The sequence below is a fragment of the Pseudophryne corroboree genome, chromosome 2, assembly GCF_028390025.1.
Source record: "Pseudophryne corroboree isolate aPseCor3 chromosome 2, aPseCor3.hap2, whole genome shotgun sequence".
NCBI lineage: Eukaryota > Metazoa > Chordata > Amphibia > Anura > Myobatrachidae > Pseudophryne > Pseudophryne corroboree.
The window spans coordinates 177,487,944-177,507,828 of NC_086445.1; the positions used below are offsets into that span (position 1 = coordinate 177,487,944).

The following is a 19,885-nucleotide window of genomic DNA, read 5'->3' on the forward strand; positions in this document are numbered from 1 at the left end:
TTACTGTATTACACACCTAATTCATACCTCCCAATATCTAGTAAAGTAGATTCCTGACACTCATGTGCGCCAAAGGCATGCGTGTCCAAAAAGGGGGCATGGCCTTGGTAAAAGAGGGGCATGGCTTCACAAGAATGAGTCGCTCTGTGAGCTGCTGGCCATCCCCGTCATTTTCTCCGTTAATAGCGAATAGCCTCTATTCACCTCTGCTCTGCTAAGCAAAGCAGCGAGTGGGAGGAGTCATCCCGACTCCTCCCCCACCGTGGGACATTGTGGTTCACGGATGGGACAGAGGGACAGTCCAAAAAAAAAGGGATTGTCCCACAAAAATTGGGACAGTTGGGATGTATGCCTAATTTAATAGTTTCTGAAAGGGTAATTGTAAGGTATATTGGGCCTGATTCATGTTGGTAAGTAGAGCAAAAAAGCACACAACTGGGCAAAACCATGGGGGTAATTCCAAGTTGATCGCAGCAGGAAATTTTTTAGCAGTTGGGCAAAACCATGTGCACTGCAGGGGGGGCAGATATAACATGTGCAGAGAGAGTTAGATTTGGGTGGGTTATTTTGTTTCTGTGCAGGGTAAATACTGGCTGCTTTATTTTTACACTGCAATTTAGATTGCAGATTTAACTCACCACACCCAAATATATCTCTCTCTGCACATGTTATATCTGCCTCCCCTGCAGTGCACATGGTTTTGCCCAACTGCTAAAAAATTTCCTGCTGCGATCATCTTGGAATTACCCCCCATGTTGCACTGCGGATGGGGCTGTAACATGTGTAGAAAGATTTAGATTTGGGTGTGTTCAATTTTTCTGTGCAGGGTAAATACTGTCTGCTTTTGCATGTAGCCCACAAATACTGGACATGTTTATTTTTACACTACAATTTAGATTTCAGTTTGAACATACCCCACCCAAATCTAACTCTCTCTGCACATGTTACATCTGCCGCACCTGCAATCAGGCTCATAGAACGTCATCATGACCCAGTGATTTAAAAAATAGGCCCCAAACAGCACATGATGCAAAGAAGAAAAAGAAGTGCACCGAGGTTGCTGTATGACTAAGCTAAGCGACACAATCACCTGGCCCATCTAGTAGTGGCATGCAATGCCTGCTTGTCGAAAGTGGCCCGCAATTTTTCAGTCCACTGACAGTATCTCCTGCACGCCCCTGTCATTTTCCAAAAATTCTGCAATTGGTGGACTTATACGGCAGTACCCCTGGACTAATACAGATGTACCCCTGGACTTATACGGCAGTGTCAGACAGGATGGCCCTTTAAAAAACCATGCCCCAAACAGCACATGATGCAAAGATGAAAAAGAGGTGCACCAAGGTTGCTGTATGACTAAGCTAAGCAACACAAGAGTGCGGCACAAACACCTGGCCCATCTAGGAGTGGGACTGCAGTGTCAGACAGGAGGGCAGATATAAAAAAAAGGCTACAAACAGCACATTATGCAAAGATGTAAAAGAGGTGCAATGAGGTAGCTGTATGACTAAGCTAAGTGACACAAACAATTGGCCCATCTAGGAGTGGCATTGCAGTGTCAGACAGGATGGCACTTAAAAAAACATAGTACCCAAACAGCACATCATGCCAAGAAGTAAAAGAGGGCAATGAGGTAGCTGTTTGACTAAGATAAGCGACACAAGTGTGCCGCACAAACACCTGGCCCATCTAGGGTTGACACTGCAGTCCCACTGCACTAATGGCGGATACCAGACGCACGTCTAACACCAGCATAGTTGTTATGGCCTCGGTAATCCGCTTTGCAACAGGGTATATATATATATATATATATATATATATATATATACCCTGTTGCAAAGCGGATTATATATACAGCAGTATCACTGGAATTATATGGCAGGATCACTGGAATTATATGGCAGGACCACTGGACATATACGGCAGTATCACTGGAATTATACGGCAGGATCACTGGAATTATATGGCAGGATCACTGGATTTATACCCCAGTACCACTGGAATTATACGGCAGGATCACAGGAATTATATGGCAGGATCACTGGAATTATATGGCAGGATCACTGGACTTATATGCCAGTACCACTGGAATTATACAGCAGGATCACTGGAATTATACGGCAGGAACCCTGGAATTATACTGCAGGATCACTGGAATTATACGGCAGTACCGCTGGACATATATGACAGTATCAATGGACATATACGGCATTATCAATAGACATATACGGCAGTATCACTGGACATATACGGCAGTATCACTGGACTGGATTTTCACGCCAGTACCACTAGAATTATATGGCAGGATCACTGGATTTATACGCCAGTACCACTGGAATTATACGGCAGGATCACTGGAATTATATGGCATGATCACTGGAATTATACGGCAGGATCACTGGAATTATATGGCAGGATCACTGGAATTATATGGCAGGATCACTGGATTTCTATGCCAGTACCACTGGAATTATACAGCAGGATCACTGGAATTATACGGCAGGATCACTGGAATTATACGGCAGGATCACTAGAATTATGCGGCAGTACTGCTGGACATATACAGCAGTATCAATGGACATATACGGCAGTATCACTGGACATATACGACAGTATCACTGGACTCGATTTATACGCCAGTACAACTGGAATTATATGGCAGGATCACTGGATTTATACGCCAGTACCACTGGAATTATACGGCAGGATCACTGGAATTATACGGCAGGATCACTGGAATTATACGGCAGTAACGCTGGACATATACGACAGTATCAATGGACATATACGGCAGTACCAATGGACATATACGGCAGTATCACTGGACATATACGGCAGTACCACTGGACATATACAGCAGCACAGGGACACCACCACTGGACTGATGTAGGACAACACAGCACCACTGCAATGGACTGGATTTATACAGCAGCACTGGACATATGGCAGCAGAGGACACCACCACTGTGACTGGACTGATGCAGCACAAGACACTACCATTGTACTGATGCAGGACAACACAGCACCACTGCAATGGACTGTATTTATACAGCAGCACTGGACATATGGCAGCAGAGGACACCACCCCTGTGACTGGTCTGATGCAGCACAACACAGAACTGATGCAGCACAACTGAACTGATGCAGCACAACACAGCACCACTGCAATGGACTGGACTTAAACAGCAGCACTAGACATATGGCAGCAGAGGACACAACCACTGTGACTGGACTGATGCAGCACAAGACACTAACACTGAACTGATGCAGTACACTGAGGACGGAGACGGGTGTAGTATGGTATGCCGGGGGCCGGGCTCCCGGTGACCAGCATACCGGCACCGGGAGCCCGACCGTTGGCATACCGACAGTGTGGCGAGAGCAAATGAGCCCCACACTATTTATTCTCCCTCCAGGGCGGTCGTGGACCCCCACGAGGGAGAATAACTGTCGGTATGCCGGGTGTCGGGATCCCGGCGCCGGTATACTGTGCGTCGGGATCCCAACATTCGGCATACTGAAGACCACCCGACGGAGACACGTCCTCTCTCTAGACTCTCCAATGCCGGAGTGAAAATGGTGGGACGCGCGGCTCCTTATATGGAATCCAAACCCTGCGAGAATCTGACAGCGGGATGATGACGTTTTGCCTCGTTCTGGTTTCCGAGTCAGGCAGGAAAACCCGTGATTGACTCGGATACGGGCTCGGGTAGTGAAGTTTGGGGGGTTCGGTTCTCTGAGAACTGAACCCGCTCATCTCTAGTTGTGTGCTTGCAAAACTATGGGGCATACGTATCAAAGCTTGCAGAGAGAGATAAAGAACAGCCTGTGTTTGAAAAATGTCAGCAGCTGACAGGTTGGTAGTTTATCTCCCAGCATGCTTTGATACATATGCCTCCTTCCTGTCTTTATTTAGGTTTTTATTATCCAAAATGATTGGGCCTTTGGGTTTTCTGGAGAGTAGCCCCCCACCCACCTCAAACCTCGATGAGATTTCATTTCAGAATGGCTTTATTAGAATTCCTCACAATTTTAGTAGGAAGAGTTTCTTAGTGACCATGACATTAAATGATCAAATGTTTGACAGTATCACAGAGCAGCAGAAATACTTTATTTCTATTTGTTTCTCTCTTCCTCAGTTTCACAGTTCTACAGGCTGTATTTCCAGATCACATCCCAGATCTAGATATCATCAGACTTTCATAGTGCATTGTTTGTGTATGTATAGCGATTACCTTATTCTTGGAGAGTGCCTGCGCCTCCGCACGACTCCGAGCTGCTATAGTCTCATAGCGTTCCTTCACCTCCTGGACCACGCTCTCCAGGTTTAGCGGACAGCCTTGGTCCATGTTCAGATACACTGATATGTCCTCAGATTCCTCCATCACTTCTTTTAGTTCCTTTACAAACAAGCCAAGCACATATTAAATGTCAAATACTGTAGCTTATGTTGAAGATCGGTGCTTTTATATACAACCTGCACCTCACTTTGCTACTTACTATCGACAGTCTGCACATAAATGGCCTGATGCTGAGTCGTCTGTGCGTCAATCACATGATGCATCTGCAGCAGTAGGTAGCTCTGTGAGAGTCGTATCCCAAGTGCAGCCATTGTAGAAGTATCATGGGCATGCACCCATAGCTGCCACTTCTATATACCTCTCTCCAGGAGAAGCCTGGAGAGGAGAAGCTGCTGGGCACGTTGGGGGACAGGCGTGTATGTCATTATCGCATCATTTTACCCCTGTCCATCCATACTGACCCACGATTATCTCTCTATCCTGCCTGCCTCACTAGGAAGCGGGTAGGATATGAGAGGGGTACCAACTCTCCTGGTGGTGCAGGGAACTATCCGAACAATCAAGTGTCTCCCGTGACTTCAATGACAGTAGATACATATGCATGTAGCTGGACTTCTATGTTTGTTTGAGGCGTCTGGAAGCTATGTGGATCATTAGGCCGACCATAATTCATTTGAGTCAGTAGGCCCACCCATATGGTCGACACGGTCAGTAGGTCGATAGTGTCAATAGGTCCATATGTAAATGGTAGACACCTGAAAAGAAATGACAGGTACAAAGGTCGACACTGTCAAAAGGTTGACATAGTAATGTTCAACACATAAAGGGTCAGCACAAGTTTTTTTTTGTGTGACATTTGCCATTTTAAACCACATGTGACCCCAAAAAGTGTACTGCTGCGCTCGGCACAGGTTGCTATTCACATTAAAAGTCCACGTGGATGGTAAATGATGAAAAAGTTGAATTAAAAAAATATAAAAAACACTTGTGTCAACCATATTTGTGTCAATCAGTGTCATACCAACTATTTAAAACTGTTGACATTTTGTACCTGTCGACCTTAAGCACTGTGTACCTTTTACATGTCAACCTTTTGCGCCTGTCGGTCTAATGCATGTTGACCATATTTAGTTGACCTATTGACTGCCGACCTATTTACGGTCAACCTATCATCCGGAACCTGTCTGAAAGGAGGTGGGAGGCACGGATATTTTGCACCCATCATGGGGTGGGTGCAAGTGCAGATACTAATGATGGCTGGGGCAGGAAAAAGAGTGATCTCATATGCACGCTGGTACACAGATACTCGTATTAGCATGGGCTAATAAGTAGGCTGCCACGGGCGGATGCAAAAGAATCCATGGAGGCGACAAACTCAGGATGAGGCCCATACCGCATAAATGTCATTTTATGTAATAGTGCACACAAATTGAGTCATGTTGGTCACAGCAATATAAAGTACAGTAATGAGGCTGGTATAGGTGGCAGAGATCACGTCATAGTGGGGTTGATGATTGTGAAGGGACACTCTACATGTGTGTACAAGGCTCAGTGCGCAGGAATGCTGGCTGTGAGTGATGACAGTATTGCATGCGTCTCATTCCTGCGTGCTCTCTTTCTTCGTGGAACAGTATGTACACTTCCCTTTGCCCACAGTGGTTCACAAAGTGGCCCATTGGTGTAAGAACAAAGAGTAGCCTCTGACCCACCTGCTCATAGACAGATTTCATCAGCTCAATTATCCCTTTCATCTCCCGCTGTTTGAATTCCAGTTCCGTGCGGTCCAAACTGCAGGTGTCCACGTCCTGCACACAGTAAGCACATACGTGATCAGACTACTAGCTGGTTAAGTTCACACACACACACTGGCTTTGAATTATACATTTTACATCAGTTTGTAGGAAAACTGCTTGTTCTCTTACCTGGCATTTGCCTTGTTTAAATGCATGGGAAAACCTACAATCATTTCTAGAATGCTTTTAAAAAAAAACCCAAACCATGAATAAAAACGCTGACCAAATGTCAATCAAATGTCAGTTTTTATCAGTGCTAAAAAAAAATAACAACAATAAAACACTTCTAATACCAATGGATAGGATTCCTCCGACATACTATAATATACAGCATATAATATTCAGTCACTAAAACATAGCACCTGCAAACTGCAAATTGTCCCCGCTCTAGACCCCATTCCACTTGGCATTCTTCTACCCATATTGTCCTCCTTGTATATACACAGATATATACATAAGTATTAATACTCTTATTACATATCAAAGTGTTGTAGGCTTTATTTAAAGAACGATGCATCCTAGGAATCAGTTTGTGCTTTAGTACTTTCTCGTGTCCATAGCTGTGTGTGTTGCACAAGTCTTTTTGTGGCAACTTAAGATGTTAGGAGGTGTGTCCCTTTTTTTTCTTCCTTTTATAATACTCTGACTCTATAGTGTACACAATACACTTTCTTTGTGCTTTGTATTCGCAGGTCCCATTGTTTAAAAACATTTTGTGTCTACAACAAGCATTCCATTTCGATTCACGGCTTTTATAGTATGACACATACGATGAATACAATTATTGTGAAATGATTGAAGGTATTCCAACATTTTTGGAACCTTAGTATGAGTAATGACTGTTGTCAAGAAAAAAAAAAAAACCAACAACTGTCCTTGACTACCATTTATTTTTACCTAGGATCAGGGTGGGACTGGCCCACAGGGGTACAGGGGAAACCACCGGTGGGCCCCACTGGCTGGGGGCCCACCCCCTCCTCTAGGGATCAGGTTCCAGACTGAGCACTTGAGTTATACACTATACATAGGTTACCTTATACTACACAGGACTATGGTGTATTCACTACAGTGCATTGCTGTTATTAATCTGGTACACTATCATGTATTCACTAGCAGTATTTACTATATATATTATTTATCAAGGGGCCCAGACCATGCACTAATGGTTTGCCAAGCCTCTAAACATGGGCCCCTACCACTGCATTTCCCCAGTGGGCCCTTCATGCCCCAGTCCGACACTGCCTAGGATACAAGGACGCCCATAAAGTTTGGTCAGTCCATGAAAACAATACTTATCTGGATTTACCCTAATTAAGAATGTCCCTTTTCCCTAATAATGCTAATTCAAGTGCATATTTAATTTTAATATATTATAAATAAAATTCATGCATAGAACCTACCCCCAGAGAAAAGTAGATATAGATAGGAAAAGATAACTGGAGTTGGGAGTGAGTGTGAGGGAAGATTAAGGGGCCCATTTATCAAACTATACTTGCTATACTTGGGTAAAGCCACAAAAATTAAGAATCCCCTCAATGTATGAAGGAGGGACCACAGCAGATCTGCGTTACCTGCTGTGATCTCTCCATTCCCACAGGTAGCCGCATCCCCCAATGGTTTCTATGAATGATGCAATGCTGGCAGATTGACCAATATCCAGAAAGCAAAGCATTCCAGATATTGGTCCCCACAGCCACCGCTGCCGCAGCCCTTGTTGTAGCCAGATCGGGGATGTAGTTCCGTCAAGGGTTCGCCAAGAACCCTCAGCCGGAAATTACCACTGTGCATGGTGGTTAGGGTGACTGTGCATGCACAGGAGCTCCGGCAGCACACTCTGCACAACGCAGGGATGGGCTCCTTTATGAGCCTCTGTCCCTGTATGTGCCGGGTGATACATTCAACCGATGTAATCGCGTTCTGCATTGCAATCCTAGGCGCTAATATCAATGATAAATAGGCCCCTAAGAAAAGTCATTATATACTGGTGGTACGGATGGTGTAATGGTTAGCATTACTGCCTCATAGCACTGAGGTCATGGGTTCGATTCCAACCATGGTCCTAATTGTGTGGCGTTTGTATATTCTCTCCATACTTGCGTCGGTTTCCTCCCACAATCCAAAAATATACTGGCAGGTTAACTGGCTACCAACAAAAAATTAAGCCTAGCATGAATGTGTGTGTATACATGTGATATGGACTATAGGGGGTCAATCCGAGTTGATCGCTCGCTAGCTACTTTTTGCAGCCGTGCAAATAAATAGTCGCCGCCCACTGGGGAGTGTATTTTAGCTTTGCAAGTGTGTGAACGCCTGTGCAGCCGAGCACTGCAAAACTAGTTTGTGCAGTTTCTGAGTAGGTCTGACTTACTCAGCTGCTGCGATCACCTTTTCTTTTGCTTTCCTTCCATCTCAGAATCAGTCCCATTACTGTATATCTCTAGCAGATAAGAAGCTGATGTTATGATCCAATCTCAGTATATTTATTAATTTATTTATTCATTACCAGTTATTTCTACAGCGCACACATATTCTGCAGCACTTTACAGAGAATATTTGGCCATTCACATCAGTCCCTGCCCCATTCCGACCTGATCGCACGCTGCCGTTTTTTGAAGCGCAGCGATCAGGTCATTACTGCGCATGTGTATGCACCGCAATGCACAGGTGCGTCGTACGGGTACACAGCGGATCGTTGCTGGGTGATGGATTTAATGAAGTATCCATTTGCACAGCCGATCTCAAGAAGATTGACAGGAAGAAGGCGTTTATGGGTGTCAACTGACCGTTTTCAGGGAGTAGTTGGAAAAACGCAGGCGTGTCCAAGCGTTTGAAGGGCGGGTGTCTGACGTCAAATCCCGTCCTGAACAGGCTGATGTGATCGAGGCTGAGTAAGTCCTGGGCTACGCAGATACTGCACAAAATCAGTTTGTGCAGCTCTGCTACACATGCGTTCGCACATTTGCACAGCAAAAATACACTCCCCCTGTAGGCAGCAACTTTCTGATTGCAGGGCAGCAAAAATCGCTGCAATCAGGTCTGAATGACCCCCTCAGTCCCAAAATCTCAATTTCTCTAATGGGGATGTCGTTTGTAGCAACTTATTAAGCTTTTGTTGATAACATGCTACAATTTCAGACTATAGATGTAAGGGATGCCTGTGGTACTGTACTAGTCCTCCGGTACATCACCTGCAAAGCCTTTGTCCGCTATGCTTTTGTGCTATGTAAATTAATAAAAGGAACAATCATTTTAGAAAAATTGGTTATTGTCCAAGGCAAATAATGGATCTGTGGCCAGGTGATATATGGAGCCATCTTGATATACAGAGCCATTATAATACACGGTGTATTTTACCCTTTATTGTGTGGCTTTCCAAAAGTGACCCTTTTTTATTTTATCTTAAAGAATGCTTTGGTGCTTTCATTTTGCATATAAAAGAGTAATCAGTGAAATGTATAAGTAGGCAGAACATTTCATTTTGTGCAAATGCATCTATAGGTCTGCCTCGCGCACAGTCTACTGAGCAGAACCACATTCCACTTCTTGGGACAGCAAAAACACTATACAGGGGAAGATGTACTAAGCCTTGAAAAGTGATAAATTTCACAGTGATAAAGTACCAGCCAATCAGCTCCTAGCTGCCATGTTACAGGCTGGGTTTGAAAAATGACAGGAGCTAGTTGGCTGTTACTTTATCCATAGCCAGATTAAGGGGAGGGTGCAGGGCATACTGTACCCCGGGGCCCCCTTTGTCAGGGGGGCCCCTGGCCATGGCACACTGACATCACTAGCTTTCCCTCTTATCCAGCAGCAGAACCAGACAGCTAGAATGCAAGCAGGACAGAATGCAGTACAGGCAGAGACACAGGAGTATCAGATTTCATGAACTATCTACTGATCTTCCCAATCAGAGGAGAGATAGAGGGTGGAGAGAGTTGTAAGTGACACAGGGTGAGATTCCTGTGTCACTTACAGCTTTCTCCACACCTGGGTGTCTGAGTCCCGTGTAACTTGTTATCTATTGAGAGACACACAGTCCTCCTGAGTCCTGTCCCAATGTGTACGTAGTACAGATGCTGCTGCTATTTTTGCATGTGACAAGATAAATTATAGATTTTATTTTTCTGTGTGTATTTTAAGGTTGTTCTTAAAGTTGTCTTTATTCCACTACAAGAACATTTTATAAAATAGTTGTCTTTCAATTAGGTGGAGCTATAAACAGTATCCAGGCATTATTAAACTATTAGTTTACATCTAATATACACCAATGGGCTACATTTAATATACACAATCTAGAAAAAGAAGTCCATGTAAAGAGCATTTTGTCCCTCCTGGAATAGGTCATGTTGGGAGGTATGCACAATCTTATATACAGCCCCCCCTTCAATGGTGCCCCCTGTCTAAAGTTGCACCCCCAAGGCTTAATCCGGCCCTGACTTTATCACTGTGAAATGTATCACTTTTCAGGCTTAGTACATCACCCCCTGTGTGTGATATTTAGTGGATTTGTGGGTCCAGCTGGAAATAAGCATGATGCAAAAGATTAATGACGTACAGCCAGGGCTGCTGAGAGTTGAACGGGGCCAAAGTACTGAGGGTGTGGCCAAATCTGGGAAGTGTGGCCATGTCCCCCTCTGAAAAAATAATATGCACAGTGCTGAAAAGTGGGCATGGGTAATTAGTATCCACCCCCCCAGCCTTCCCCCCTTCTCGGGACCCCTGTGTCTAGCCTTTTCCTATTTTAGGACACCCCATCCATTCATTTCAATTTCTTAGTTTTTGCCTAAATTAGTAGAGAGCGGGAACATTGGGAATGTCTTTAACACAGTACTTATGTTACTATTGTATTTTTATGTTACATGATATGTGCTTTGAATGCTCTATTAAGTGCACCCAGCAGGTGCACAAGGCATACCGGGAAGAATAAAGGCACACTGGGCGATTTTGAGCTGAAAGCAGCTCATTTTTGGTGTGTTGAGCTGCGTTCAGCTCAAAATTACCCAGTGTATATGCCCCGGTGATGAGCGCTGAGTGCTGATGCGCGCCCCGGCATCATCGCTGGTGGCCGCCGTTCATCTGCTGGTATTACCAGCAGATGAATGGCGGGGTGGACGGCTTTCCATAGCGTCCTGTTATGGAAAGCCGCTCACCCCCGCTGACATCGCTGGTCAGGGTGGGAAATCACTCAGTATGTATGCACTGAGCGATTTTATGCCTAGCGATGTCAGCCATCATCACTGTGCATATACACTGTGCAAAAACGTTTTTGCCCAGTGTGTATGCACTTAAGATATATTTTGCTTATTCGATTCTTTGTGATGTATTTTTATTGTATCAAATGCAAATTATTGCTAAATATAGTCGGCCACCCCGGAAGTCTGACATAAAGGGGTAAATTTACTAAGATTCGTATTTTCCCGTTTGAGGTCAAAGTTCAATCACGAATGACATCGAAAGTGTAAATATGCAACTTTTTGAATTGATTCCGACTAATTTACTAAGCTGCCGTATTCTGCATTTTCGGGTTTTCCGATGTCGATGTCATTCGTTTTTTTTGGCAGTGTTTTACGTGAGTGACTTGTAAAACACTGCCGACTTTAATACAATGAATCTCGTCCGGATCTGAGAGATCCGTGCTGGGCTTCATTGTGCACTTTGTTAAAAAAAAAAAAAAAGTTTAAATGTAAAAAAAAAATTGCGTGGGGTCCCCCCTCCTAAGGCAAATGAGCCGATCCTGGTTGCAGAAATATGGGAAAAAATGGACAGGGGTTCCCCCATATTTAAACAACCAGCATCGGGCTCTGCGCCTGGTCCTGGTTCCAAAAATACGGGGGACAAAAAGCGTAGGGGTCCCCCGTATTTTTGAAACCAGCACCGGGCTCCACTAGATGGACAGATAATGCCACAGCCGGGGGTCACTTTTATACAGTGCCTTGCGGCCGTGGCATCAAATATCCAACTAGTCACCCCTGGCCGGGGTACCCTGGGGGAGTGGGGACCCCTTCAATCAAGGGGTCCCCCCCCCAGCCACCCAAGGGCCAGGGGTGAAGCCAGAGGCTGTCCCCCCCATCCAATGGGCTGCGGTTGGGGGGCTGATAGCCTTTGTTCAAAGTGTTTGATATTGTTTTTAGTAGCAGTACTACAAGTCCCAGCAAGCCTCCCCCGCAAGCTGGTACTTGGAGAACCACAAGTACCAGCATGCGGCGGAAAAACGGGCCCGCTGGTACCTGTAGTACTACTACTAAAAAAATACCCCAATAAAGACATCACACACACACCTTGAAAGTATAACTTTAATACATACATGCACACCAACATACATACATACTTACCTATGTTCCCACGCAGGTCGGTCCTCTTCTCCAGTAGAATCCATGGTGTACCTGTAGAAAAAATTATACTCACATAATCCATGGTTGAAGGCTCCTCTGCTTGTAATCCTTTTGTAATCCACGTACTTGAAAAAATAAAAAAACTGATACCCAACCACGAACTGAAAGGGGACCCATGTTTTCACATGGGACCCCTTTCCCCGAATCTCAGAAACCCACTCTGACTGATGTCTAAGTGGGTTTCTTCAGCCAATCAGGGAGCGCCACGTTGTGGCACCCTCCTGATCGGCTGTGTGCTCCTGTACTGTATGACAGGTGGCACACGGCAGTGTTACAATGTAGCGCCACCCCTTCCCACTGAAATACATGCCTATACAAACACGGGATAAAAAAGCAGGTCTGTTTTTTTTTAGCACTTTTTCACGATTTGTATTTCATCACGGCAGTGTTTGGCTATTGTCGGCAGTGTTTGTGTTTTGCACTTTTTAGTAAATTCCCGATTTCTACCAAATTGCAGGCGTATTTGACCGATGGTGTATTGATTGGTGATTTTTTCCTAGGATTTCAAAAATATTACGAATGCCCTCATCACTGCCGTGATTTTTGCTTAGTAAATTACCGAGATGACACTTTGAAGAAAAAACGGCATCTCGGTCAAAATCGGGACCTTAGTAAATATACCCCAAAGTGTTTGTCTAGCCTGCACTGACATCTCCACACTTCAGTCCTAGAAACTCATTATAACAAGTCATTGGAAAAGCAAAGTCTTATCTGAAGTAGAGAAGGAAAGTGGAGAGAAACATGCTGGGGTTACTACTGAGATAGCTGCACACATATACAGTCTAGCAGAAAATGAATGAGCAGTCATGGTGCCACCAGAGGAGACAAGTCTCTGAAGCTCCTCCAGCACCTACAATACACCCACCTCCTAAATATCTTTAGGTTGAAGGGCATTTATAGATCTGATTAACTTGGAAGTCAGGCTTAAATTTATCTGAGAAGAAAATCTGATAAGATGAACAGAGATATACAGATGTGTTTCTCAATCTATACCACATCTCTTGGCAAACTAATCAGCTCTTTCGGATTTCAGTCATAATAATAATAATAATAATAATAATAATAATTTTATTTATATAGCACTCTTTCTCCAATAGGACTCAATCATGCTACTTGCATCTAAACGACATATCCAAAATACAACCATACCTTACACAAGACACTGCAAAAACTCGAATCCATGCTCTCATTATCTCCCGCATTGATTATAGCAATAGTCTTCTTACTGGTCTTCCCCAATACACAGTCTCACCACTACAATTCATTCTGAATGCTGCTACAAGGCTATTCTGCTGCACCAACCGTTCATTGGGGGTTATTCAAGTTGGATTGCAGATTCTGCTAAAAAGCAGGGTATGGGTCGTTGGGTAGACACAACTTAGGTCGACAGTCATTAGATCGACCATGGAAAGTCGACATGCATTAGGTCAACAGGGACAATAGGTAGACATGGTCATTAGGTTGACATGTACTAGCCCAACAGGTCAAAAGGTTGCCATGGTTTTTTTCCCTTTTTTTGGTGCCGTTTTCTTCATAAAGTGACGGGGAACCCCAATAAGTGCACCGTGTCCCTTTGCATGGCTGGCTTCGCTCGCCATGCTTCTAGCTGCTTCGCTCGGCACAGGTTACCGTTCCAATTGTAGTCCACGTGGATCGTTAAGCATAAAAAATTCCAAAAAATTAAATTTTTTTGACCTGTCGACCTAGTACATGTTGACCTAATGACCATGTTGATATATTGACCATGTCGACCTAATGCATGTCGACCTTCAGTGGTCATCCTAATGACTGTCGACCTAAGCTGTGTCGATCTAATGACCGTATCCCAAAAAGCAGAATCTGCAATCCATTATTTCTCATGCTGCGGGCCGCCCATTACAGGGCAAGGCCAACCAGCATGCTGACCAGGCAGCCCAGCAGCTGTAACCGCAATTTAATGGTGGTCCAACACCATTTTGTCCACTGGAGCGGCTATGTGTGATGTGATCACGCAGCCGCCCCCCAAAACGCTGGACAGCCCTCATTTGTGGAGTTCTCTGGGGTCTTCTATCAGTTTTAGTAGTTTCCTTATTTGTGGAAACATTATTGACAGACTGATTAGACAAACAAAAAATCTTAATCAAAAATATACTACAGTCTTTGATGTTCAGATAACAAGGATATATTCCTTAAAGTGATCTGTATGCAAATCACCACAGGACTCTGGAGAGTTGCAAAAGTGTGTCTTTACTAGCTGCAGTCATGCTGAACAATGGCTGCAGAGGCACTTCCTGTATATCAAACACTTCCTGTAGGCCCCCATACATCAGCAACCACAAAAAAATAAGATTTTACTTACCGATAAATCTATTTCTCGTAGTCCGTAGTGGATGCTGGGGACTCCGTCAGGACCATGGGGATTAGCGGCTCCGCAGGAGACAGGGCACAAAACTAAAGCTTTAGGATCAGGTGGTGTGTACTGGCTCCTCCCCCTATGACCCTCCTCCAAGCCTCAGTTAGGATACTGTGCCCGGACGAGCGTACACAATAAGGAAGGATATTGAATCCCGGGTAAGACTCATACCAGCCACACCAATCACACCGTATAACTTGTGATCTGAACCCAGTTAACAGTATGACAAACGTAGGAGCCTCTGAACAGACGGCTCACAACAATAACAACAACCCGATTTTTTTGTAACAACAACTATGTACAAGTATTGCAGACAATCCGCACTTGGGATGGGCACCCAGCATCCACTACGGACTACGAGAAATAGATTTATCGGTAAGTAAAATCTTATTTTCTCTGACGTCCTAAGTGGATGCTGGGGACTCCGTCAGGACCATGGGGATTATACCAAAGCTCCCAAACGGGCGGGAGAGTGTGGATGACTCTGCAGCACCGAGTGAGAGAACTCCAGGTCCTCCTCAGCCAGGGTGTGCCCCTGACCAAGTAGCAGCTCGGCAAAGTTGTAAAGCCGAGACCCCTCGGGCAGTCGCCCAAGATGAGCCCACCTTCCTTGTGGAATGGGCATTTATATATTTTTGCTGTGGCAGTCCTGCCACAGAATGTGCAAGCTGAATTGTACTACACATTCAACTAGCAATCGTCTGCTTAGAAGCAAGAGCACCCAGTTTTTTGGGTGCATACAGGATAACAGCAAGTCAGTTTTCCTGACTCCAGCCGTCCTGGAAATCTATATTTTCAGGGCCCTGACAACATCTAGCAACTTGGAGTCCTCCAAGTCTCTAGTAGCCGCAGGTACCACAATACGCTGGTTCAGATGAAACGCTGACACCAACTTAGGGAGAAACTGGGGACGAGTCCGCAGCTCTGCCCTGTCCGAATGGACAATCAGATATGGGCTTTTGTGAGACAAAGCCGCCAATTCTGACACTCGCCTGGCCGAGGCCAGGGCCAACATCATGGTCACTTTCCATGTGAGATATTTCAAATCCACAGATTTGAGCGGTTTAAACCAACGTGATTTGAGGAATCCCAGGACTACGTTGAGATCCCACAGTGCCACTGGAGGCACAAAAGGGGGTTGTATATGCAGTACTCCCTTGTCAAATTTCTGGACTTCAGGAACTGAAGCCAATTCTTTCTGGAAGTAAATCGACAGGGCCGAAATTTGAACCTTAATGGACCCCAATTTGAGGCCCATAGACACTCCTGTTTGCAGGAAATGCAGGAATCGACCGAGTTGAAATTTCTTCGTGGGGCCTTCCTGGCCTCGCACCACGCAACATATTTTTGCCACATGTGGTGATAATGTTGTGCGGTCACCTCCTTCCTGGCTTTGACCAGGGTAGGAATGACCTCTTCCGGAATGCCTTTTTCCCTTAGGATCCGGCGTTCAACCGCCATGCCGTCAAACGCAGCCGCGGTAAGTCTTGGAACAGACATGGTACTTGCTGAAACAAGTCCCTTCTTATCGGCAGAGGCCCTGAGTCCTCTGTGAGCATCTCTTGAAGTTCCGGGTACCAAGTCCTTCTTGGCCCCTCCGGAGCCACGAGTATAGTTCTTACTCCTCTACGTCTTACAATTCTCAGTACCTTTGGTATGAGAAGCAGAGGAGGGAACACATACACCGACTGGTACACACCTGGTGTTACCAGAACGTCCACAGCTATTGCCTGAGGGTCTCTTGACCTGGCGCAATACCTGTCCAGTTTTTTGTTCAGGCGGGACGCCATCATGTCCACCTTTGGTCTTTCCCAACGGTGCACAATCATGTGGAAAAAACTTCTCGATGAAGTCCCCACTCTCCCGGGTGGAGGTCGTGCTGAGGAAGTCTGCTTCCCAGTTGTCCACTCCCGGAATGAAAACTGCTGACAGTGCTATCACATGATTTTCCGCCCAGCGAAGAATCCTTGCAGTTTCTGCCATTGTCCTCCTGCTTCTTGTGCCGCCCTGTCTGTTTACGTGGGCGACTGCCGTGATGTTGTCCCACTGGATCAATACCGGCTGACCTTGAAGCAGAGGTCTTGCTAAGCTTAGAGCATTGTAAATTGCTCTTAGCTCCAGTATATTTATGCGGAGAGAAGTCCCCAGACTTGATCACACTCCCTGGAAATTTTTTCCCTGTGTGACTGCTCCCCAGCCTTTCAAGCTGGAATCCGTGGTCACCAGGACCCAGTCCTGAATGCATAACTGTGGCCCTTTAGTAGATGAGCACTCTGCAGCCACCACAGAAGAGACACCCTTGTCCTTGGAGACAGGGTTATCCGCTGATGCATCTGAAGATGCGATCCGGACCATTTGTCCAGCAGATCCCACTGAAAAGTTCTTGCGTGAAATCTGCCGAATGGAATCGCTTCGTAAGAAGCCACCATTTTTCCCAGGACCCTTGTGCAATGATGCACTGACACTTTTCCTGGTTTTTGGAGGTTCCTGACTAGCTCGGATAACTCCCTGGCTTTCTCCTCCGGGAGAAACACCTTTTTCTGGACTGTGTCCAGAATCATCCCTAGGGACAGCAGACGTGTCGTCGGAGACAGCTGCGATTTTGGAATATTTAGAATCCACCCGTGCTGTCGTAGAACTACTTGAGATAGTGCTACTCAGACCTCCAACTGTTCTCTGGACCTTGCCCTTATCAGGAGATCGTCCAAGTAAGGGATAATTAAGACGCCTTTTCTTTGAAGAAGAATCATCATTTCGGCCATTACCTTGGTAAAGACCCGGGGTGCCGTGGACAATCCAAACGGCAGCGTCTGAAACTGATAGTGACAGTTTTGTACCACGAACCTGAGGTACCCTTTGTGAGAAGGGCAAATTTGGACATGGAGGTAAGCATCCTTGATGTCCAGGGACACCATATAGTCCCCTTCTTCCTGGTTCGCTATCACTGCTCTGAGTGACTCCATTTAGAATAGGTCTCACCGAGCCGTCTGGCTTCAGTACCACAATATAGTGTGGAATAATACCCCTTTACTTGTTGTAGGAGGGGTACTTTGATTATCACCTGCTGGGAATACAGCTTGTGAATTGTTTCCAATACTGCCTCCCTGTCGGAGGTAGACGTTGGTAAAGCAAACTTCAGGAACTTGCGAGGGGGAGACGTCTCGAATTTCCAATCTGTACCCCTGGGATACTACTTGTAGGATCCAGGGGTCCACTTGCGAGTGAGCCCACTGCGTGCTGAAACTCTTGAGACGACCCCCCACCGCACCTGTTTGTACGGCCGCAGCGTCATGCTGAGGACTTGGCAGAAGCGGTGGAAGGCTTCTGTTCCTGGGAATGGGCTGCCTGCTGCAGTCTTCTTCCCTTACCTCTATCCCTGGGCAGATATTATGGGGACGAAAGGACTGAGGCTGAAAAGACTATGTCTTTTTCTGCTGAGATGTGACTTGGGGTAAAAAAGGTGGATTTTCTAGCTGTTGCCGTGGCCACCAGGTCCGATGGACCGACCCCAAATAACTCCTCCCCTTTATACGGCAATACTTCCATGTGCCGTTTGGAATCTGCATCACCTGACCACTGTCGTGTCCATAAACATCGTCTGGCAGATATGGACATCGCACTTACTCTTGATGCCAGAGTTTCGCATATATAGAAATGCATCTTTTAAATGCTCTATAGTCAATAAAATACTGTCCCTGTCAAGGGTATCAATATTTCCAGTCAGGGAATCCGACCAAGCCACCCCAGCGCTGCCCATCCAGGCTGAGGCGATCGCTGGTCGCAGTATAACACCAGTATGTGTGTATATACTTTTTAGGATATTTTCCAACCTCCTATCAGTTGGCTCCTTGAGGGCGTCTGTATCTGGAGACGGTAACGCCACTTGTTTTTATAAGCGTGTGAGCGCCTTATCCACCCTAAGGTGTGTTTCCCAACGCGCCATAACTTCTGGCGGGAAAGGGTATACCGCCAATAATTTTCTATCGGGGGAAACCCACGCATCATCACACACCATTTAATTTATCTGATTCAGGAAAAACCACATGTAGTTTTTTCACACTCCACATAATACCCTTTTTTGTGGTACTTGTAGTATCAGAAATATGTAACATCTCCTTCATTGCCCTTAACAAGTAACGTGTGGCCCTAAAGGAAAATACGTTTGTTTCTTCACCGTCGACACTGGAGTCAGTGTCCGTGTCTGTCTGTGTCGACCGACTGAGGTAAAAAGGACGTTTTAACGCCCCTGACGGTGTTTTAGACGCCTGGACAGGTACTAATTGGTTTGCCGGCCGTCTCATGTTGTCAACCGACCTTGCAGCGTGTTGACATTATCACGTAATTCCTTAAATAAGCCATCCATTCCGGTGTCGACTCCCTAGAGAGTGACATCACCATTACCGGCAATTGCTCCGCCTCCTCACCAACATCGTCCTCATACATGTCGACACACAAGTACCGACACACAGCACACACACAGGGAATGCTCTGATAGAGGACAGGACCCCACTAGCCCTTTGGGGAGACAGAGGGAGAGTTTGCCAGCACACACCAAAAACGCTATATTATACAGGGACAACCTTTATATAAGTGTTTTTCCCTTATAGCATTTTAATATATATATATATATCGCCAAATAAGTGACCCCCCTCTCTGTTTTAACCCTGTTTCTGTAGTGCAGTGCAGGGGAGAGCCTGGGAGCCTTCCCACCAGCATTTCTGTGAGGGAAAATGGCGCTGTGTGCTGAGGAGAATAGGCCCCGCCCCCTTTTCGGCGGGCTTCTTCTCCCGTTTTTCTGAGACCTGGCAGGGGTTAAATACATCCATATAGCCTCCAGGGGCTATATGTGATGTATTTTTAGCCAGAATAAGGTATTATACATTGCTGCCCAGGGCGCCCCCAGCAACGCCCTGCACCCTCCGTGACCGTTGGTGTGAAGTGTGTGACAACAATGGCGCACAGCTGCAGTGCTGTGCGCTACCTTCATGAAGACTGAAAAGCCTTCTG

The 19,885-nt window shown here is 45.7% G+C and overlaps 1 protein-coding gene across 1 annotated transcript in view; it reads right to left on the bottom strand.

The window, feature by feature from the left end:
- The window catches only part of LOC135050615 (keratin, type II cytoskeletal 80-like), a 117,731-nt gene that overhangs the window by 33,543 nt on the left and 64,303 nt on the right, over positions 1-19,885 (bottom strand). The window contains exons 4-5 of the mRNA XM_063957056.1: positions 6,011-6,106; positions 4,236-4,400 (exon numbers count right to left, since the gene is read on the bottom strand). Coding sequence (XP_063813126.1) covers positions 4,236-4,400; positions 6,011-6,106 — 261 coding nt within the window. The remainder of the gene's footprint in view (positions 1-4,235; positions 4,401-6,010; positions 6,107-19,885) is intronic.